Here is a 19,442-nt window from a genome sequence, read left to right as displayed (position 1 = left end):
AGCTCCTAAATAACAGTAGTAGAATATTTTCTTCGTCTACTTTTAACTTTTTAATTTTGTATTTAATTAGGTTTTTAATTTTGGCATTTTTTTAAAACTAATATTTACTATTATTATTTACATTAATATCCTATCAAGAATATTTTAATCAATTAATTCTTTTTTATAGTCCAAATTTATCACTTTAAAAAAACAATAATACACACCTGATCATGATAAGCCACTTTTCTAGATGGTGCTGCTGTAGCCTTCTGCATAAGTTTCAAAGCACCTTCATAGTTTCTACAAATGAAAAATAATTGAATGAATTAAAATCATAAGCTGAAATTCCAGTATATTAGTACTGGCAAACTGCAATATACATAAATGAATAATCAGAAGAAGGATATGAATAAGAATGTTGTGACCATAAATTGACATCTTCTTGTATTAGTTTCAATGCTTTATAATATTCTTTCTGAGCTCTCATACCTAGAGAGAAACATAGTGAGACTGATAACATGACTGGAAAAAGGCACTGGTGTATGATAAATTCTATTTTACACTTTTCCCTAAAGTGTGGCTAAGTATGGTGAATATTTTACCATTATTGTTTTGATTATACAAGTCTGTTCTCAAGAACAGAAGAGAATTATGGTCCATTGCTGGGAAGGGAGATGGCAGTTCTCATAACATGAGTGAGACACTGCTCATAAATGGTAACTGGCTTTATTGACCATGCAGTTCAAGAAATCCAGATGTTTAACTGCTGCAGCAGCAGCTGTTAACTCATACATTACAGGTGGTTATAAAATAAGTTTCCCTATTCAGGAGACCCTAGTGTCAAAACGGTTAGAGTTGGCATTGTTAAAATTGGTGGGTACGTCATTTAGGGTATGGGAAAAACAATCTGTAGAAGAAAAAAAATTAGTTCAAATTTCTGCCACCAGGGGGAAAACGGCGCTGCACATAGGTAAAAGTTGTCATTTACTTCAAGACACTGCTTATGCAAATGACATCCTATTAAATAAAAGCAGAAAGGCCAACACCACCGTCAATAACCATTATAGCTCTTACAAAAAAGAAGTGCTCTTTCAGTAAAACAGTTCTACCAGAATAATAGTAATACTAATGCAGCACTACGTGAATATCAGAAACTTAAAGGTTTCCATAACGGACCTTTGGCATCAGTGGAGCTTCGAAAACTAAACTTTGAAGCGACCAAGGAGTTAGGTGTAATTCCAGGCAGGGGACGACAAAATGTCGGACCGGAGGTAGTGGATGAAGTGGCAGTTTCAATGACCTTCGGGTCAGAATGTGAAACACTACCAGCCAGTAGTGCCAGAGGTGTGTAAAGAGACTTGAACCTTCCTTGATCTAGTGTACATAAAGTGCTTTGAATAATTTTACATTGGTTTCCAGTACAAGATTCATATAGTGCAAGAACTAAAGGCTTATGATCGGCAACAGCGGATAGACTTTGCTCTACCATTTCTGGCTCGTATGGTATGGCTTGACGATACATGGGCTCGAATGATCTTGTGGTCTGATGAGGCACATTTCACTCTTCGTGGGGCTGTAAATGCACAAAACTGCCAAATAAGGGGAACTTCTTGTCCATCTGCTGTGCATGAAAGACCACTACAAAGTCCGTATGTTACAGTAGGGTGTGGATTCACAGCAGAGTTTATAATCGAACCATTTTTCTTTGAAGAGTCTACACCTCATGGCCCCATAAGGTGTATGGTAACTAGTGCATGGTACTGCGCTCTTCTAAGAGATCACATTATTCCTGCTCTACAAGAAAGGCAATGCTTGAAGAACATAGTATTCATGCAAGGTGGTGTCCTTCCCCACACTGGTTGACAAGTGAAGGAACTGCTCTGTTCAACATTCGGAAATGATTGCATCATTTCTAGAGACTTTCCACAGTTCTGGCCAGCCTGATAACAGATCTCAATCCCTGTGATTTCTGGGATACCTGAAAGACAGAGTTTACCAAGGTGGCATACAGACGCTTGTCGATTTGAAAGGATAAATTAAACAGCATGTAGCCAACATCCCCAATGAGATGCTATTCGAAACTGTGTCGCACGCAGTCCTCCGTTTTCAGAATGACATCTCAAGTGAAGGAAAGCACATAGAACAATATCGGTACATTAAGTTAAATGATACTGTATGTTAAGTGATATTGAAATCTAATCCATCTCATTATTCCATCTCATGTTTACAGTGCCCTGTGGCAGAAATTTGAACTAAATTTTTTTCTTCTACAAATTGCTTCCCCATACCCTAAAGGACATACTGATTTTCAGAGCACCATACCTAACTGTTTTGACACTAGGGTCTCCTGAATAGGGAAACTTATTTTATAACCACCTGGTATATATAAACTATCCTGTTTCACTCTTTTCTTGTAGGTAATGATTCAGCAGGCCTTTGAGTCCCCCCCCACCTCAAACCATTTACCTCAATTAACCCATGGAAGATACCTTATTCCAACGATTAACAGTTCACTGGCTAAAAGAAAACTACTTTCAATCCAGTCTATATTTCTTCACAATGAAAAATAAAATAAGATTGAAGAAGAAACTAAGATTATAAGGCCTATCCAAGATTATAAGGCCTATCCTCATTAATCGGTTGACCCATTTAAGGAAATGTTCCAAAAACTATTATAATTTTTTTTAGTCTACTTTCCAAAAACTGGTTGGCTTGTGAAACTGCCACATATGTATCTACTTCTCCAGTAATAACAATTCTGTTTACAGTCCAATCAAAACCAATTTATTTTATCATGCACACCCCTTCTCCCCAATTTAGATTCTTGAGAACCCCAATAGGAAGGTTAATTTTTATCAACCTTGAAAAACAAGATAGCTACCCAACCAGAGGTTCATCAGCTGCTAGTTCACAAGAAAATTAAAGGGGTGGGTTAATGGGAAAAATTTGGTAATCATGTCTTTTTTAATTGGTCTCATAGTTCTTATTGTAGTTTCTTAAGATTATATTCTCTCTCTCTCTCTCTCTCTCTCTCTCTCTCTCTCTCTCTCTCTCTCTCTCTCTCTCTCTCTCTCTCTCAATTTTAAAGTGCTATGTTAGCTCACAAATCTCAATAGTTTCAGATAAATGATTTTATTTTAATATTATGCTTCAAGAATTACATTTTAATATTACCATGTACCTAACAATAAACTAATGACAATATACAAGCTTTGGGTTTTGTTGTTAAGTATACTGTACTGGTAAACAATCCCATATATACATTTTAATATAAAATGTGTATGTTGTTAGTGAAATTTAATTTCTATTGCAGTCTGGACTTTAAAAAAATATCCTGATTTTCCAAAAAATTCTCCATACCCCCTCCTGTTTTTTTGGGGGAAAGAACTTTTTGCAAAAATCTTGTTTTTTGCCTGTTTTGACTCAAAAATCTTGTTTTCCTTCCTGTTTATATTTACCTGACCTACAGCTTTTTGAAAATCAAAATGCAGCTATGCTTAACATATTCTGTGTGTTCTATGTGCATTTCTAATCTGTGTTTCATTTTTCTTGGCATAACACCATTTGTAAAAGATTAATTTCAAAACAGATGACTATCCAAGAACATGGCTCTTTTAGAGGGATCATAACCAGCTAGAAACAATGTAACATCATTGCTCTTTCCCACATAAAACTAAATACAAATGATGGCCACAATTTAACTTTTGTTCTCAGTAGAAAACAGTTTCCAATACACTCACATTTGCATTGATAATCAACAAATGTCAAAAGCAAACATTCAGTTGCACCAATCTTCACACAGATCAGAATAAGCTGATCTTTGAGAAGGGCCAGCTGTATGTAGTGCTGCTGGAACTATGGTCAGCATCAAAATTCAAATTATAGATGCCAGCAATATCTTGGAGACAATATGATTTGCAAAGCAGTGTACAAAGAAAGTTTGAGCAATGCATCCACAGGGCAAAAAATAGGTAAACTTTAAGGCTCAGCTGGACAGGTATTTTGAACGAACAGAGGGGTGAAGTAGAAGTGGGTTTTTTTTTTTTTTTTTTTTTTGGCTGATGCTGCATAAGCTTGCTTTCTTGCATCAAATGCCTCTACTAATGCTAATGCTAATGCTAAACATTTTTACTTTTTTTTTTTAAATTTATCTTTTAATTCATCAAGATTCAAAATACATTGATTGATTGATTTGCAGAGTCGGGAGATGCCAAGTGAAGTGGGCAAGAGCAAAGCCTCCAGGGTGGGTGTGGTGTGTGTGTGTGTGTGTGTGTGTGTGTGTGTGTGTGTGTGTGTGTGTGTGTGTGTGAGTGGGATAAAATCATATATATGCTTACTCATGCCTCAATTCCATTTCTGCATATTCACACCAGACTGCAGCAAGATCATCAACTTTAGTATATGGAACTTGAGTAGCTTTCTCTAGTATAATTCTAGCCTAAAAACAAAATAGTTAAAGTAAGTTGACTGCTAAACTCCAACAGTTACATACTTCAATGTAATTTATTTTGATTCTGCTTAAGCTTACAGAAAATTAGATCTGAAAATGGTACAATTTGTGAAAGTTACTCAGAAAATATTTTCCAAACTGAAGACAAAAAATTCTAGGTAAATCTGAGATTGAATTTTTAGTTTACAGGAATTCTGATTACACCAAAGAGTAAAAAGAAGTTAACCTTGCCCTAAAATTCTACGCAACCCCCTAGCTCTATTAGTGACATTTCAAACCCAATTCATTTATCTGAATTGGGTTTCAAACCCAACATTTGGATATATTTGAAGTTCATTTTTAAATTTGGAAAAGAAAAAGAATTATTTTACATTCAATATTATTTACATTTAGCATATATTGCTTTTTATAGATAATTAGTCACTTGGTGTTAATAAAAATATAACAAACTAGTCAAAATTCCAAAAACTAAACTAAATTAACCTAATTTAGTCCAAAATATATTGGCAAATCATTACCTTGACACCAACCAACTTATCCCACCTTCCTGTGTCCTACAGATGTTAACAATGAATTAAGTACCTGCTGGTACTTAATTTGCTTGATGCCTATTGCTACTTACATCATGTCTATCATAGTCTATCACCAGCATATACACATTTAATTCATGTTGGTATATGCTGATATGTATAGCAATAGAATGTGATTAGTTAAAATCTGTTGCTAAGCCACTGGATTGCAGGGTAAACTTTTACAGAGAATAGCTCTACTACTAATACTAAGTTATTGGGTTCCAGAGTAAGCTTTTACAAACAACATTACTAAATTTAAAATTCTGTTCAACAGATCAAAAACAAAATATTTTAAAAAAAGCATATAAATATTTACAAAACTTATAAAATTTATAATTCTGTAAACATTTGTAAATAATTTGAAAATAAATTAACCCTTTGATTGTACATCTCATAAAAATACAACATATTAAAAATTAAAACATAAGGTACATTTAAGCAATAATTTTATTGTGGCTTAAATGGACCTTAAAAATCTCAACTTACAGTAAGCTATTTATGGCATTTTCTTCTATTTTTGTGAAAGAGAGAGAGAGAGAGAGAGAGAGCTTGTTTGGAGATACATGGATTTGAAAAGTTGATTCCTTCTTTCTTAATGGTGTTTGGTGTTAGTGAAACACTTTAGAGAATATGATTCTTTGAAAATCATCCTAGGTAGTGTTTTTGGTAGAAAGGATAGAAACACAGAATTAAAGCCCTGCTCCTAAATTCTATTGCAAGAAGGTTGGATTACTCAAGTCTACACTTCTAAACTGTACATCTTCATGGTGTTCCTCTGTTCTTTTTTGTTGAGTCTACAGAATAACTTTCCAATATAAACTTGTTTGTATTTGCAAGCAACTTTGCACACTTGACAGCTGGGATGTGCGTGTGTGTGTGTGTGCGTGTGTGTGTGCGCGCATGCATGTTCTGTCGTTTTGTTGAATCAATACGATTTTCCGCTTTTTTTGGCAACTAGTGTTATTCTTCTTATTGTTTTGCAGATTGATCTTCAAGAAGCAGGATCCTGCACAAGTTTAAATCCCATACTGTTTGGCTATCCTGGCTATTCTTTGGCTTAAGTTTGAGATGTAGGGAATGCTGTCTGTTTCATTGTTGATATGTTCTCTGGTTCTCTCCTGAGTTTTCTTGTTTCAGTAATGATCTTTCTGATCATGTGGTCTGGAAAGGCATTCAATTTCTTTCTTGGCAACCAACACTTGCTTCTTTCTTCAAAAAAGGCAACCTTCTCAAACAGGGCCGTCAACAGAAGATCCTCAACAAGACTTACTTCGACAGAAGATCCTCGACCAGGACCTTCAAAAGTCAACTAAAACTGAAGCATTATGCCACTGACAAAATGTTTTATGTATACTACATACTACTAATTTATTTTTTATTTATTATACTGTATTTATGTAGGTTAAAAATAAAAAAATAAAAATTAATTTAAAAAGTTTTTTCTGAGCTTTAAATACTCCAGTATTGAAAAGAGTGGGTAAATTTTTTTATGCCCAGAACCTAACCCTGTGATTACCCATTATATAAAGGATTCTGACCTATACACAATATTCAATGTGTGTCCTACCACTGCCTCATAAAATGAGAAAATCACCTCCATTTCCACCGATTCCATTTGTGCCTTTATCCCCCCCTTCCCAGGAAGCTGACCCCCAGTGTAAATCGAGGGCTACTTGTATGCTCTTTCTGGGAATACAAGCAGTTGCCGCTTTACAAGTTCCCGGGTTTACGAGTTCTTTCTTTCAAATATCAAGTATAACAGAAACGAAAATATGAACATTAATTGAAATAAATAAAAGCTAAACATTCATAAATATGGCATTTCAAACCACATGCGTAGCTATACAATACATTATTACTCTACATGCATTTTATTTATTCAGGCAGAGATAGAGGGAGGTCCAACTCTTAAAGAATTTCATATTTTAGATGCAACCAAAATACAGAGAAGAACACGAAGGGTGTTTGGAATAAACTCTGACGTCAGTTTTTTGATAATTCTGAAAGATTTAAAGAACGAGCAGAGATTAAACCACTTCTGTTTGTTTAAAAATGAAACAGAAACAGTCGTTAATATTGCTAACCAATTGCAGCTTGAAATTGAAGACCACCTTGAAATGGCAAAAATGTGAAGAAGCTGAGCAAGAAGGTTTACCAGCTGAAACTTTTTGTTCATTCCTTCACTCTCAAGGGGCTTGGCGAAGCTTTCAACACAGAAAAAGCAACTGAGACTTGAGTCACAAGACGCAAATTCTGAGATCACTAGAAAAGCTGCTACAGACTTTAAAAAATGCTTATGCATGTTATCATGAAATTTATAAAGAAAAGAGAAGACTGTCTTGGAAACAAATGATTCTCGAAGCATTTCCAAAGAAGACAACACCTTGTGCTTCCAACAAATCAATGACTGCCAAGTCAATAATGAGTGAAAAATCATCAAGTGTGCATTTAGTCGATAATGATGAAGAATAAACATTCTTTAACGTTTGTATGACATAAATAATTTCTTTATTATTAAAATTTGTTTGATTTAAAAGGCTATGTTTTCATTTCTTTGGATAAATAAATTATTGTTTAAGCATAAACTATTCTTCCGTTGACCATTATTTAATATTACTATGGTCAAATTTCATTGTTGAGAACGTAATCCCCATTTTTAACATTAAGTCTATGAGAAATAAATTCCCACTTTATGAGTGCATGCTAGAAACAAATTAACTCAAGGTCGGGAACTACCTGTACTATATAAGAGTAAGAGGGGGTTATGTAAGTATAGAGATACAAACTGGTGAAAAATTATGAATTAGCCTACTACAGATAGTGCACAACAAAGATTGGAAATGCATTATCTTTAACCCACCTGCACTTGCATTGCGATGATTAGACCTCAACAATTTCTAGCTCTCTTAAACTCTTCAACCACTCCAACCACACAGCTGAAACTCAGCATACCTTAATTTCTCTATTTTCAAGAAATTTCCATTAATGGTTTTCACCAAAAAAGTTTTGAACCTAACTAGCTCACATCACTAATATTTGTTTCATGTTTATTTACCACAGTTATTTTTTATAGTCAAGAAGAAATATGGATTTGCATTCACTTAAAATTGACTTATCAAAAGGTGAAAAATGATATTTTTGCAAAAAAGTTGTGATTCTGTATCACAACTGACATAAAAAAACAGAAGATAAAAATTCTGCATCCAATTTATATTGCATACAAAAAAATCCGCTCTTAACAGATTGTTTCTAAAAAACGTATTATGACAATACCTTGAAAGTGTATTCTTATCTGGTAACAAAACTTAATTGTTGTTGTTAAAAGTTGTTGGTGACTCTATTGTCAGGGAAACAGGAAACATGCTTTGTAAAAAGGATAGGTGGAACAGGACCAGGGTATGTTGTTGTTTTTGTTGTTTTTTGGGGTTTAATGGCGCAAGAGCAACTTCGGCTATATTGCGCCTACCCCAGGGTATGTCTGCCAGGGGCAAAGGTTGATGACGTTGTAGAGCGGATATCATCTTTTAAGGGCACAAAAGGTGATATAGTTGTACACGTTGGCACTAATGATATTAAGAGTAGGAGACCGGCGGAATTACTTAACAAGTACAGGTCACTGTTGAAAAAAAGCCGTGAATTAGGGCTGAATTTGAAAGTGTCTGCAATTCTGCCCAGACACGATAGGAGGGAGTATATGATGAGAGCCCTGTTGATCAATTTGGCCCTGGAAGGATTGTGCAAGGCTCAAGGGGTAGAATTTTTTTCAGCCTGGTCTGTACGTGTTAAAAGGACAGACTACTTCTACAGGGATGGGATACACTTAAATAGAAAGGGTGCAAGAATGTTTGCTGATGCTATCGAGGCAGTGTTAGGTGGGTCGGAAAACTGCTAGATTGGGGGGAGATACAACGACTAATAGATTAACAGTAGCCACTGGCAGAGGTGAAAGTGATTCTTGCACTGCTTCTATCGGAATGCGCCGCAGCCTGGAAAGTAAGATGCAGGATATTTCAGAGACTGCTGGGAATCATTGGGGTACAAATAAACACATAGGTTGTGTTAGGGTCGCTAAGAAAAAGAACAGGTGCATGTATACTTGCGTGTACACCAATGCTAGGAGTTTAGTAAATTAATTTGATGAATTTGAGGTATTGCTCAAAACATCAAAGGCAGATATTGTGGGGATTTCAGAGACGTGGTGTCACACAGATATAAGGAATGCAGAACTGGAATTTGGGGAGTACAATGTCTACAGAAAGGATAGACAGGATAGGAAGAGAGGAGGGGTTATGTATTAGTTAAGAAATACATAAAATCCAAGGAAGTGAAGCCAGTTGACATTGCTGGACAGTGCAGTGTCGAGTCAGTTTGGTGTGACATAAGCAATGGGAGATCAAAATTGTGAGTAGGAGTGTGCTATAGGCCTAATGACTCTGATGAATATAATAAGAAACTGTACAGGAAAATAGAGTGGACCAGTAAATCAGAGAGTCTTATAATGGGGGATTTTAATTTAACAGATATTGACTGGAATTTGTGGGTTGGTCACTCACACACTAGCAAGGCTTTTGTGGATTTATTGGATGATTGTTTTCTACATCAGCATGTTCAGGAGGCAATTAGAGGGAGTAATACTCTTGATTTGATTATCAGTAGTGATTCTTCATGCATTAAGAATCTGCAGGTAAATGAACCACTAGGTGGCAGTGATCAGAGTGTGCTGAAGTGGGATTTACTCAAAGAGGTAACTACCATAAGGGGCAAAGGAAGGGTTATTGCTTTCGTAAAAGCAACTACGATGGATTGAGACAGTATTTAAATTCTATACAGTGGGACCAACTGATGATGTTACCAACAGCAAATTCAAAATGGGAAGCATTCAAAGAACTTATCTTGGAAGCTACTAGGCTTTACATACCAACTAAGAAATATTGTTCAAGGTTTAGGCCTAAGTGGATGTCAGATGAACTAATGAGACATATGGCAGAGAAGAAAAATGCATGGGATACATACAAATTAACACGTGACACAGAGGCCTATGATAGATACAAGTTGATCTGTAACCAAGTTACAAAGGAGGTTAGGATGTTAGGCAGGCGAAGGCAGATTACGAGAAATCTTTGGCAAGGGATGCAAAGAAAAACAGCAAAGAGTTCTTTACTTATGTAAACTCTAGAAGGGAGAGGATGAATCAGATTGGTCCACTTGATATCGATGGGTCAACTGTTGATGATCCTGCTCAGGTAGCTAACAAACTGAATGAATATTTTGCATTGACATTTACACATGAGGAGTTATTCAGCGAGGGGAATGCCGGAGGTGTATTCAACTCTGGCAGTAAGCTAGAGAATCTTGTAATAACTGAGAGTAAAGTGGAGGAGAAATTGTTGAAGATAAATACAAGAAAGGCACCAGGGGTGGATGGGATCTATCCAGTTATATTAAAGGAAGCAGCAAAGGAAGTAAGCAAATCCTTAGCCATAATTATGAGAGCTTCCTTGGACTCAGGGGAAGTACTCATGGACTGGAGATGTGCAAATGTGACCCCAATTCACAAAGGAGGATCAAAGGGCGACACAAGTAATTATAGACCTGTTAGTTTAACTTCTGTTCCTGGAAAATTAATGGAGGCACTGGGTTAAAGAAGCACTGCAGGATCATCTAGACAAGACTTCAGTTATAGCTCAGACACAGCATGGTTTTGTTAAGGGGAAGTCTTGCCTGACCAATCTGATTGGATACTATGATGCAGTCACAAAAGAACTGGATGCAGGGAATAACTTTGATATTATATACTTGGATCTTAGAAAGGCTTTTGATACTGTTGCACATGGAAGACTGCTGCACAAATTGGAGCAGTGTGGCACTGGAGGCAAATTGCTGCTATGGATAAAGGGGTGGTTGAGGGGGAGAAGACAGAGAGTGGTAATCAATGGACACCGCTCATCGTGGACTAATGTTATTAGTGGAGTCCCTCAGGGTTCAGTATTGGGTCCATTATTGTTTTCTGTATTTATAAATGATATTGATGATGGTATATCAAGCTTAATGTCCAAGTTTGCAGACGATACGAAGTTTGGCAGGGTTGTCAAGGACACTACGGACACTATGCTACTGCAACAGGATCTGGAAAGGTTGAGCAGATGGGCTGAGAGGTGGCAAATGAAGTTTAACATTGACAAATGTAAAGTACTACATATGGGAAACAGCAACCCCATTGCAGCGTATCAACTCTGTGGTACTACACTGACAGTGGTAGAGAATGAAAGGGACCTGTGGGTGGTTGTGCAGGCAGATATGAAGGTTTCCAGACAGTGCAGACGGGCTACAAGAGTAGCTCATGGTGTATTGTCGATGATATATAGGAATTTTTCTAGCAGGGATAAGGAGGTGATTATTCCTTTGTATAAGGCAATGGTCAGACCGCACCTAGAGTACTGTATACAGGTCTGGAAGCCTCATTTCAAGAAGGATGTAGAGATGCTGGAACGAGTACAGAGAAGGGCAACAAGATTAATGAATGGAACAAAGGGGTGCTCTTACGAAGAAAGGCTTACATTTTGCAAATTACAGTGTCTGGAGACTAGGCACCGGCGAGGTGATCTGATAGAGGTGTATAAAGCCTTGAATGGTTTGAGCATGCTCAATGCTGATGGGATTCTTCCTCTTGCTCAGAATAATCACCTGAAAGGGCTAAATTCAAATTGAGGAAAGACAGATGTAGGATAGACGTGAGGAAATTTGCCTTTAGCCAGCGGGTGGTTGGTTGCTGGAATAGACTTCCATCCCTTGTCGTGGAAGTTGATAGCCTAAATAAGTTTAAGGCTCAGCTGGACAGGTATTTCGAACGAACAGAGGGGCGAAGTGGAAGTGGTTTTTTTTTTTTTTTTTTTTTGCTGATGCTGCATAAGCTTGCTTTCTTGCATCAAATGCCTCTACTAATGCTAATAATGCTAATGCTATGCTCCTGCAAAGTGCTTAAAACTGGTGTAAAATAGGAAACACTTTGTGACCACTTTTGTTGCATGCAAAAAAAAAAAAAAAGTTAATGATGTACAGTGTTTTACAGTTCGGGCACGTTAGAAAATGGTAATACTGCAAGTTAGAAAAGCCATGACTTTTATATGCGAACTGAAAACATTTTTTTCTGTGCATCCTCTATATTGCCCCATTCATTCTTATTACTTCAATCGGCACATAGCAAGAAATGTAACATCCAGTGCCTCTGCAACAATATACAGTATATGGATAATCTATGTGATATGTATGAAAAAAAATAATAATTGCAGGATTCTGCTGGTCTGATTTTAATGAAATTTGGGAAGGCTTTGACAAATCATTGTTAAAAAAGCCAAATATAAAGCTTGAAGAAAACCATCCACTGAGAATCAAGTTATTAGTTATTATGTGTGGACAGAGGGTGAAGACAAAGGGCACTTTATGGAAACACTGAATGATCATTGAATTATGACCATCTGCCTAATACTGTGTTGGGCCACTTCACAGATAACTGTCACTATTCATCTAGGCATTGACTTCACTAGATGTCGGACAATGTCCACAGAGATATATAGCCATGCTGCCTGAAAGGCTTTCCACAGTGTCAGAACAGACGAGAGCTGCATATCCATGTGCTTCATTTCCCATTCCAAAACATTCCACAGGGATTCGATTGGATTGCAGTCAGATGAATTTTGAGGCCAATCACGATGGGTGGTATCTTCACTATGTTCCTCAAAACACTTGTGCATAGTGTGGGCCCAACAATATGCTGCATTATCGTCTTGGATGATTCCTTTTCTGTGTGGGAAAAATATGCAACATGGCAGGGTGCACACATCTGCTAACAACTGTTGGTAGACCATACCAGTGAAACTTTGGTCCATACACACCACAGGTCTTAGTTCTTGCCAGCAAAACATACCCAAAATTAAGCAACCACTGCCAACTGCCTGGATAGTGGATCAATGGAATCATGTTGCTTGTGCCACACACAAAGGCATTCGTTTGCATGTTGCACCAACTATTTAGACTCATCCGACCAGCATACTGTTAAGACCACAACATTTGCCGTCAATCACGATCAGTCTTCTGTGGAATCCCATACATCTGAGTGTGCATGAATTGTCATTTAGGAAACTGTCCTAGCATTCCCAATATTGTATTGTGATGTCAATTGTCGCAGAGTTACAGCCCGTTCAGCCCATACAACACCCACTGCATTCCTTGTTCACCAGGAACATCCACCTTGCATACTCCTTTACAGATCTATTGGCAGGAGGCAGTATGACTCATTTGTCACAATTCTTTGTACAACTTAACCACAGTGGGTCATGACAAACTTACAAGACATACTGTTTCTGATATAGAAGCACCCAGCACATGGCCCACTCCACGATATCTTAACTTCATCCCATAACTGCTACTTTATCAATGTGACTTGCACAACCAGATGCAAATGATCACTGCTCTAGTATACGAAGCTGTTTGGTTCCTTATACTCCGAGCTATGCAGCATAGGCCGTTAGGGATATGCTAATGTGCTTTAAAAAAAAGGATGCACTACTAATGAATGAATTGGAATTGTGTTTTGAAAAATATATAATTATAGAAATTTTCTGATATGTGATCTAGAAACTTTGGCAACCATGATATAAACTGTCAAAATCATCAATGAGAAAGTTTTTCACGGGCTTTACAATGCACATAAAAGTATACAAAAAGTGTTCACTATTTCATAATTTTTTTTTACAACATTCTTTGATATGTAGAAGAAATAACTGCAAAATTTCAAAAAAAGTTATCTACTGGCAGCTGCATTATAAACTTATACAGATCAAAAATAGTTGGTATTACTCATAAACAAATTGTTTTTTATAAAATATATTACTTGAAACTCTTCCTTTGATATTTATTTGGACTAGAAGCAAAAACGTTTAAGGAAAATTATTTATCGGCTGCATTATAGACCAACAAAAACTGGTGTCAAAGAAACTTCATGTCCACCTGCATTGCATGCACAAATAAAAAAAGTGCACGCACTAAAAGTACTAAAAACAAATTGTTTTTTGAAAATATATTGTTATAGTATATTTCTTGAATATGTGTGATCTGGAAGCAAAATTTCCAAAAAAAAAAAAAAAAGTCTGCTGATGGTAGTGTTATAAAGTTCTGAAAACTGGTGTCAAATCAAAATGAAATGAAATAAATGTACAGGCAATTCTTGGTTTACGAACGAGTTCCATTCCAAGATGTTGTTCATTATATGTTTTGTTCAGTATGTGTATCTTGCATTCCTGAGCTTTTACGATAAGTACCGTATAAATTAGCAGCCATTTTAAAGCATTAAAACCATGTAGTAAACACTGAATGGTCTATCCTATACGATGACGTAACATAAAATAAAATAAAAAAAAATAAAAAAACAAGAAATTGCACTTGTTAATTTTAATTAAAAACAAAGAGTTACAAAATAGAAATAAAGAAAATGAGTTACTAATATAATATACATACTGTACATACATATGTACAACTTTTATTTGTCAATATCTTCATAAGAGTTCAATATTTTCCACATAAGTGACACTAGGTGCGGATGAGGTAGATGGAAGGGCATCTGATAATGAAGAAACAGCTGGGTTTTCCACTTTTTTAAAATGTTTTTATAGAAGATTGCACAGTTAGATTCCTTTTTTTTTTTTTTTTTTCCTTTTTTTCTCTTCAAAAATCTCACTGTAGCATGATAGACAGTCATAAATGCCTCTTTTCACTTTTGCGATTCTTTCTATATTTCATCTTCTTCAAAGATTGCCAACCCCTCAGAAATTGATTTAAAAGCTGCAGCCATTTTCTGCCTTGTAAATGTTCTGGGAGGCCATGGAATACCAGGTTCTTATGTTACTTCAGAATTTAGATGCATCTCTATTTCAATTATTTTATCCGGTTGTTATTTCCTCAAAATGCGAGTCCAAAAGCCCTCTCACGTCAGTCACATCAAGGTGGAGGTCCATTTTTTGCCCAGTTCAAAAATTTCCTGATAATTATTGTAATAAATACATTTTTAAAAGTTTATTTATTTAAATCTTACAATTACTGTTCACTATACATTTGGCATTTCATTTTATAAGGTATTCTATCAATTGGCGACTAAGAAATTTTGAATGGTTGTGGCATTCATTATAGCGAATGTTCGTAAACCGAAAGTTGCTTGTTATGTTTTTAAAAAACAGCCACTGCAATTATATTTTGGTGTCACCAACTAGATAGTATTACTGGTCAGAATAAAAAAATTCAATAAGAAATTTTCATAAATGCCATAAGCTGATACCTACTACCATAAGTTGATAAATTTGGGATCTCCATGACCACACATGAAAAGACTAGTAACAATGTCTAGTGCAAGTACACACAGTTTAATGATACTTTTTCTAATATTTTACTCTAATATTATTTATTTTTATGTATTTTATATCTGTAACCATTTTATACACCACATCCATCCATCACCTTAGTGTTGTCTACTGTTGCAATGTTAGTTATGTGACAGGCAATGGCTGCATTCAAAGTACTGAACTTCACAATGCTATCTGAGTGTAGAAGTAATGAAGAAATTCCCAGGAGCTGGGATTTTACTCACAAATATGTATACAGTGCAAGATATATGTCTTATGATTAGAACATAAGAAACAGAAAACAAAACATTTATAATAAAGGGAAACTATTTGTGTATATATATACATAAATGGGAAATACTCTTTCATGAATGCTTTCCTTCTTCATTTGATATAATTTTACAAGCATTTACTTTTATTATCATTTCATTAAATTTTCTTTTAATCAATATTCCTTATGAAATCTCTTTGCAACTTTAATCAATAATCTAAATCTTAATTTTCTTGACAGCTACAATCAATTATCCAAATGAATGTTGATCAATTCTCTTTGAAGCTTCAACCAATCAATACGATTAATGTAACTACTCAGTATTCTCAAAGGACATGATTGCCAATATAAAGTGCTTCTCCCATATATAATTCAACTCCTGTTAACTGAACAACAAAAGCTTGCCAATATAAAATGCTCCCTAATTCATGGTCTTCAACAAATGGGCTGCCTTCTTTACAGTTCATATTATTTAAGTACAATTAATCCTTTTAACTTCAAATGCATTGACTCATATCTATTAACAATACCAGTTGTCCGTAATACCTACATTTATTTTTATTTATTTCTATCTTATTTTACTTCAACATATATCATTCTCTCTCAATTACTTCAACACTAATCACAGTCTATAATTTTATCTTAGCTCTTCCACAATACTACTCAGTAAATGACAATTCTGAGGGCTTACATCTTTTTTATTTTGTATGGGATCTTCCCTTTGCAGATGCTTTCTTCTCTCCATTACAGGAAAGCCTTCCTATTTAGCTCCTCCTAAACTCTAGGCTGATATTGAAAACAACTGGAAGGGCAGCTGATGTATCAGCAGCCAATTCTGGCTGTCCTACTTCCCAGGTTCTGAACTAACTCTTGTAATTGGAATATATCTATAGACTTTCAGCTTAAACTTTCTTTCCCCTTTGAATAAGAAACATTACTACTTCAAGAAAGGCTAAGACAGGTATGTACCTTAAAAACCACAATATTCTGTGCTTCTCAACTACATCTTTTTCTTCTTAAGATGGAAACCCCAACATATCAACTACAGCGTTTTCTACCAATACTGAAACACCAAACTACGCTACACCACTTGAAAACTACATCACTATGAATCCTCCAACTCTTAGTGATGCAGAATTCAAAATTCCAATTCCTTTCTTTACCAAGTGTTATGATTACAGATAATCTCCCATCATATTTACCCATTAAACCTCATTCACTCCACTATATTAGAAGTATGCTGCTCTAAGTACGTTCCCTAAAACAACTCCCTCAAGAGCGGTTCAAGTACACAGATGGTACTTCATCTATTCCAAAAGAATCGTATCCAGCAGTCTTAAAAGCATTCCAAAGTGGTTACAGAAGGTTCTACTTTCTTCAGTAAGTAATTCTGTAAGTAATTCACTTTCAAATTTCAAAAATTTGATTATCTTTGTTAATTTATTAACCCCCACAGAAATTTAATCCTACCTGTATCATGATACACCAGGATATGTATATATGATAATTATATATATTGTTATAGTATCCTATCTATTTCTATCCTATCTATTTAGGATAAAATATCCTATCTATTTCTTTTTCCTCTCCAGTATATAAAAATAAAACTTGTAAAGCTAGATGACTTACAAGATATTGAAAACAGACAGCTGTAATAGAACACTTATTCCCAAATGGATATGATATAAATTGAATGCACACAGAATGCACTATTTATTCAATAATAAATATTAAAAAAACTGATAATAACTTCCATTATATTAACAATTCTTAATATTAAGAACTATAAATAAAAAATGAGAAATAAAGAGCATCAAAGTTTACAAAAGAATGCATAGAGTTATGTGTTATAAAAACTGTTTATAATATAAAAACTACATCATTATACCAAAAATACACACTCTGCATATAAAAAGGGTGACTGGATTTTAAATCAAGTATTATTAAAGAAATGTTAAAACAATCTATGGCTTCAAATATTAAGAATGTTGTAGTGCCTCTTGATAGAGTGTGTAATTGACATGAATAGTATTAGTAGTGACAAATGATGCTAGCTTATATAGCACCAGCCCAAACAAACAAAAAAACACTTCCCATATCACCTGCCCATCTGCTCTAATAATTTGTCTATTTCTTCCTTAAATAAGTTGGCTCCAAAATCAACTGCTTGCTGGCTGAAATCAATTTCCACACATCTATTAGGCAATCATCCTTCAGTTTAAATTTATGATTCTCCTCTATGGGTGTTGGTTAAAAACGAATAAGGAGGCCATCAACATCTTGCTTACTCAATCCACTCAAAGATTTAAATGCCTAAATCAGATCTTCTCGCAGGTACCTAGTTTCCAGATTCTGCATTTACAGAACTAAAGTAATTCTTGGTAAAAGTACCCTTTTGTTCCCACCCACCCACCCCTTCACTACCCTCATTGGCTCTTCTAGGCATCCATTCCAACAGATCCCTCCATCTTCCTAAAATGAAGCATACAAAACAGTACAAAGTACTCAAGACATGACCTGACTACTGTGTTATACATTGGGATAATCACCTCCTTATTCCTGTTGATAAAATTTCTGTACGCTTATGTTCTAGGAAAACTTATGGGGATTTGTTATTGACAAAACCCCATAAACTGTCCTAGAACCCCTCTATACTATTCAGGGCATGTTACATCTGACTGCACAGTTGCAGCTAGGTCGTTTTCATTTCCACTTCCTTGAGTGTGGTATACCGTACAATTGGTATGTTAACCACTACCCAAATGCAATGGTAAATGTCAATGTTAAACCTCAATTGCCACTCCTCGGTAGATTTTAATCTTGTGGCAAGTCACAGCCCACCTCAATAAGCGAATAATACCACACTATCTCAACAACAACAAAGTAACACTAGATACCATCTGCACAGCCGTTTACTGGGCCGCTGTAGCAGCCAGCAGGATGAACGGAAGAGAAACCAGAGACCAACAAAACACAAAGACAAGGGACCACCAACCTGGGAAAAAAGGCTACAGAAGATAGACAGAAGAAGGCAGAAGATAGACCATCTGACCCATAGCAACGAGGTAACAGAAGAAGCTGATCAGAAAAGTGAAGGCCGTCCTCAAGAAGGACAACGTCAACAGTAAATCAGTAAACATGATACCTATAATCGGAAGATCGAAGAATACCTTGACAACCTCAATAAGAAACTACTAGCATTCAGCAAGAGAATTCGATATTACAGGGAGTGTCCATAGGAAAATAGACAACAGATATTTGATGAAAACCAGAGTCTTCTACAAGAAAATTGGACAAGAGGAGAAGGAAGGGAGCAGAGCTCCCAACCAGAATGCATTCAAACGACTCTGGGGGCAACCTATGGAGCAGCAAAGTTAGCCACAACAGCCATTCTTCCTGGATAGATCTAGAAAGGAAAATCATAAACAGAAAAGAGATAACAGAATGGGAGACTCGGGAGGAGGAAGTACAGGAGATAATCAGGAAGTCCCACAACTAGCAAAACCCAGGAATAGATAACATCCACAACCACTGGTACAAGAAGTTCAGCTACACAAACACAGGCACATAGCGGAGCAGTTCACACAGATAATAAGGTAGCCTGACATAATCCAAGACTCTCTGACTCGAGGAATCACTTAACTGAAGGCTAAAGACAAAGACATCACAAACCCGGCACAGCACAGACCAATCATCTGTCTCCTAATAATGTACAAGAACTTTACCACCTGCATAACTAAGGAGATATAAGACCACTTGGAGAGCCAAATCATGGC

At 35.9% G+C, this 19,442-nt stretch overlaps 1 protein-coding gene across 2 annotated transcripts in view; it reads right to left on the bottom strand.

Annotated features, from left to right (window-relative positions):
• Positions 1 to 19,442, bottom strand: part of fand (Pre-mRNA-splicing factor SYF1 fand) — a 385,689-nt gene that overhangs the window by 153,020 nt on the left and 213,227 nt on the right. For both annotated transcript variants that reach the window (XM_090368673.1, XM_090368674.1), the window contains 2 exons: positions 4,320 to 4,420; positions 207 to 282 (listed from right to left, as the gene is read on the bottom strand). In XM_090368673.1, coding sequence (XP_090224799.1) covers positions 207 to 282; positions 4,320 to 4,420 — 177 coding nt within the window. The remainder of the gene's footprint in view (positions 1 to 206; positions 283 to 4,319; positions 4,421 to 19,442) is intronic.

Source organism: Mastigoproctus giganteus, chromosome 2 (assembly GCF_048544385.1).
Source record: "Mastigoproctus giganteus isolate SK-2022 chromosome 2, ASM4854438v1, whole genome shotgun sequence".
Taxonomy (NCBI): domain Eukaryota; kingdom Metazoa; phylum Arthropoda; class Arachnida; order Uropygi; family Thelyphonidae; genus Mastigoproctus; species Mastigoproctus giganteus.
Note: the sequence above shows the minus strand (reverse complement) of the source record. Positions and strands in the feature narration are given on the sequence as shown.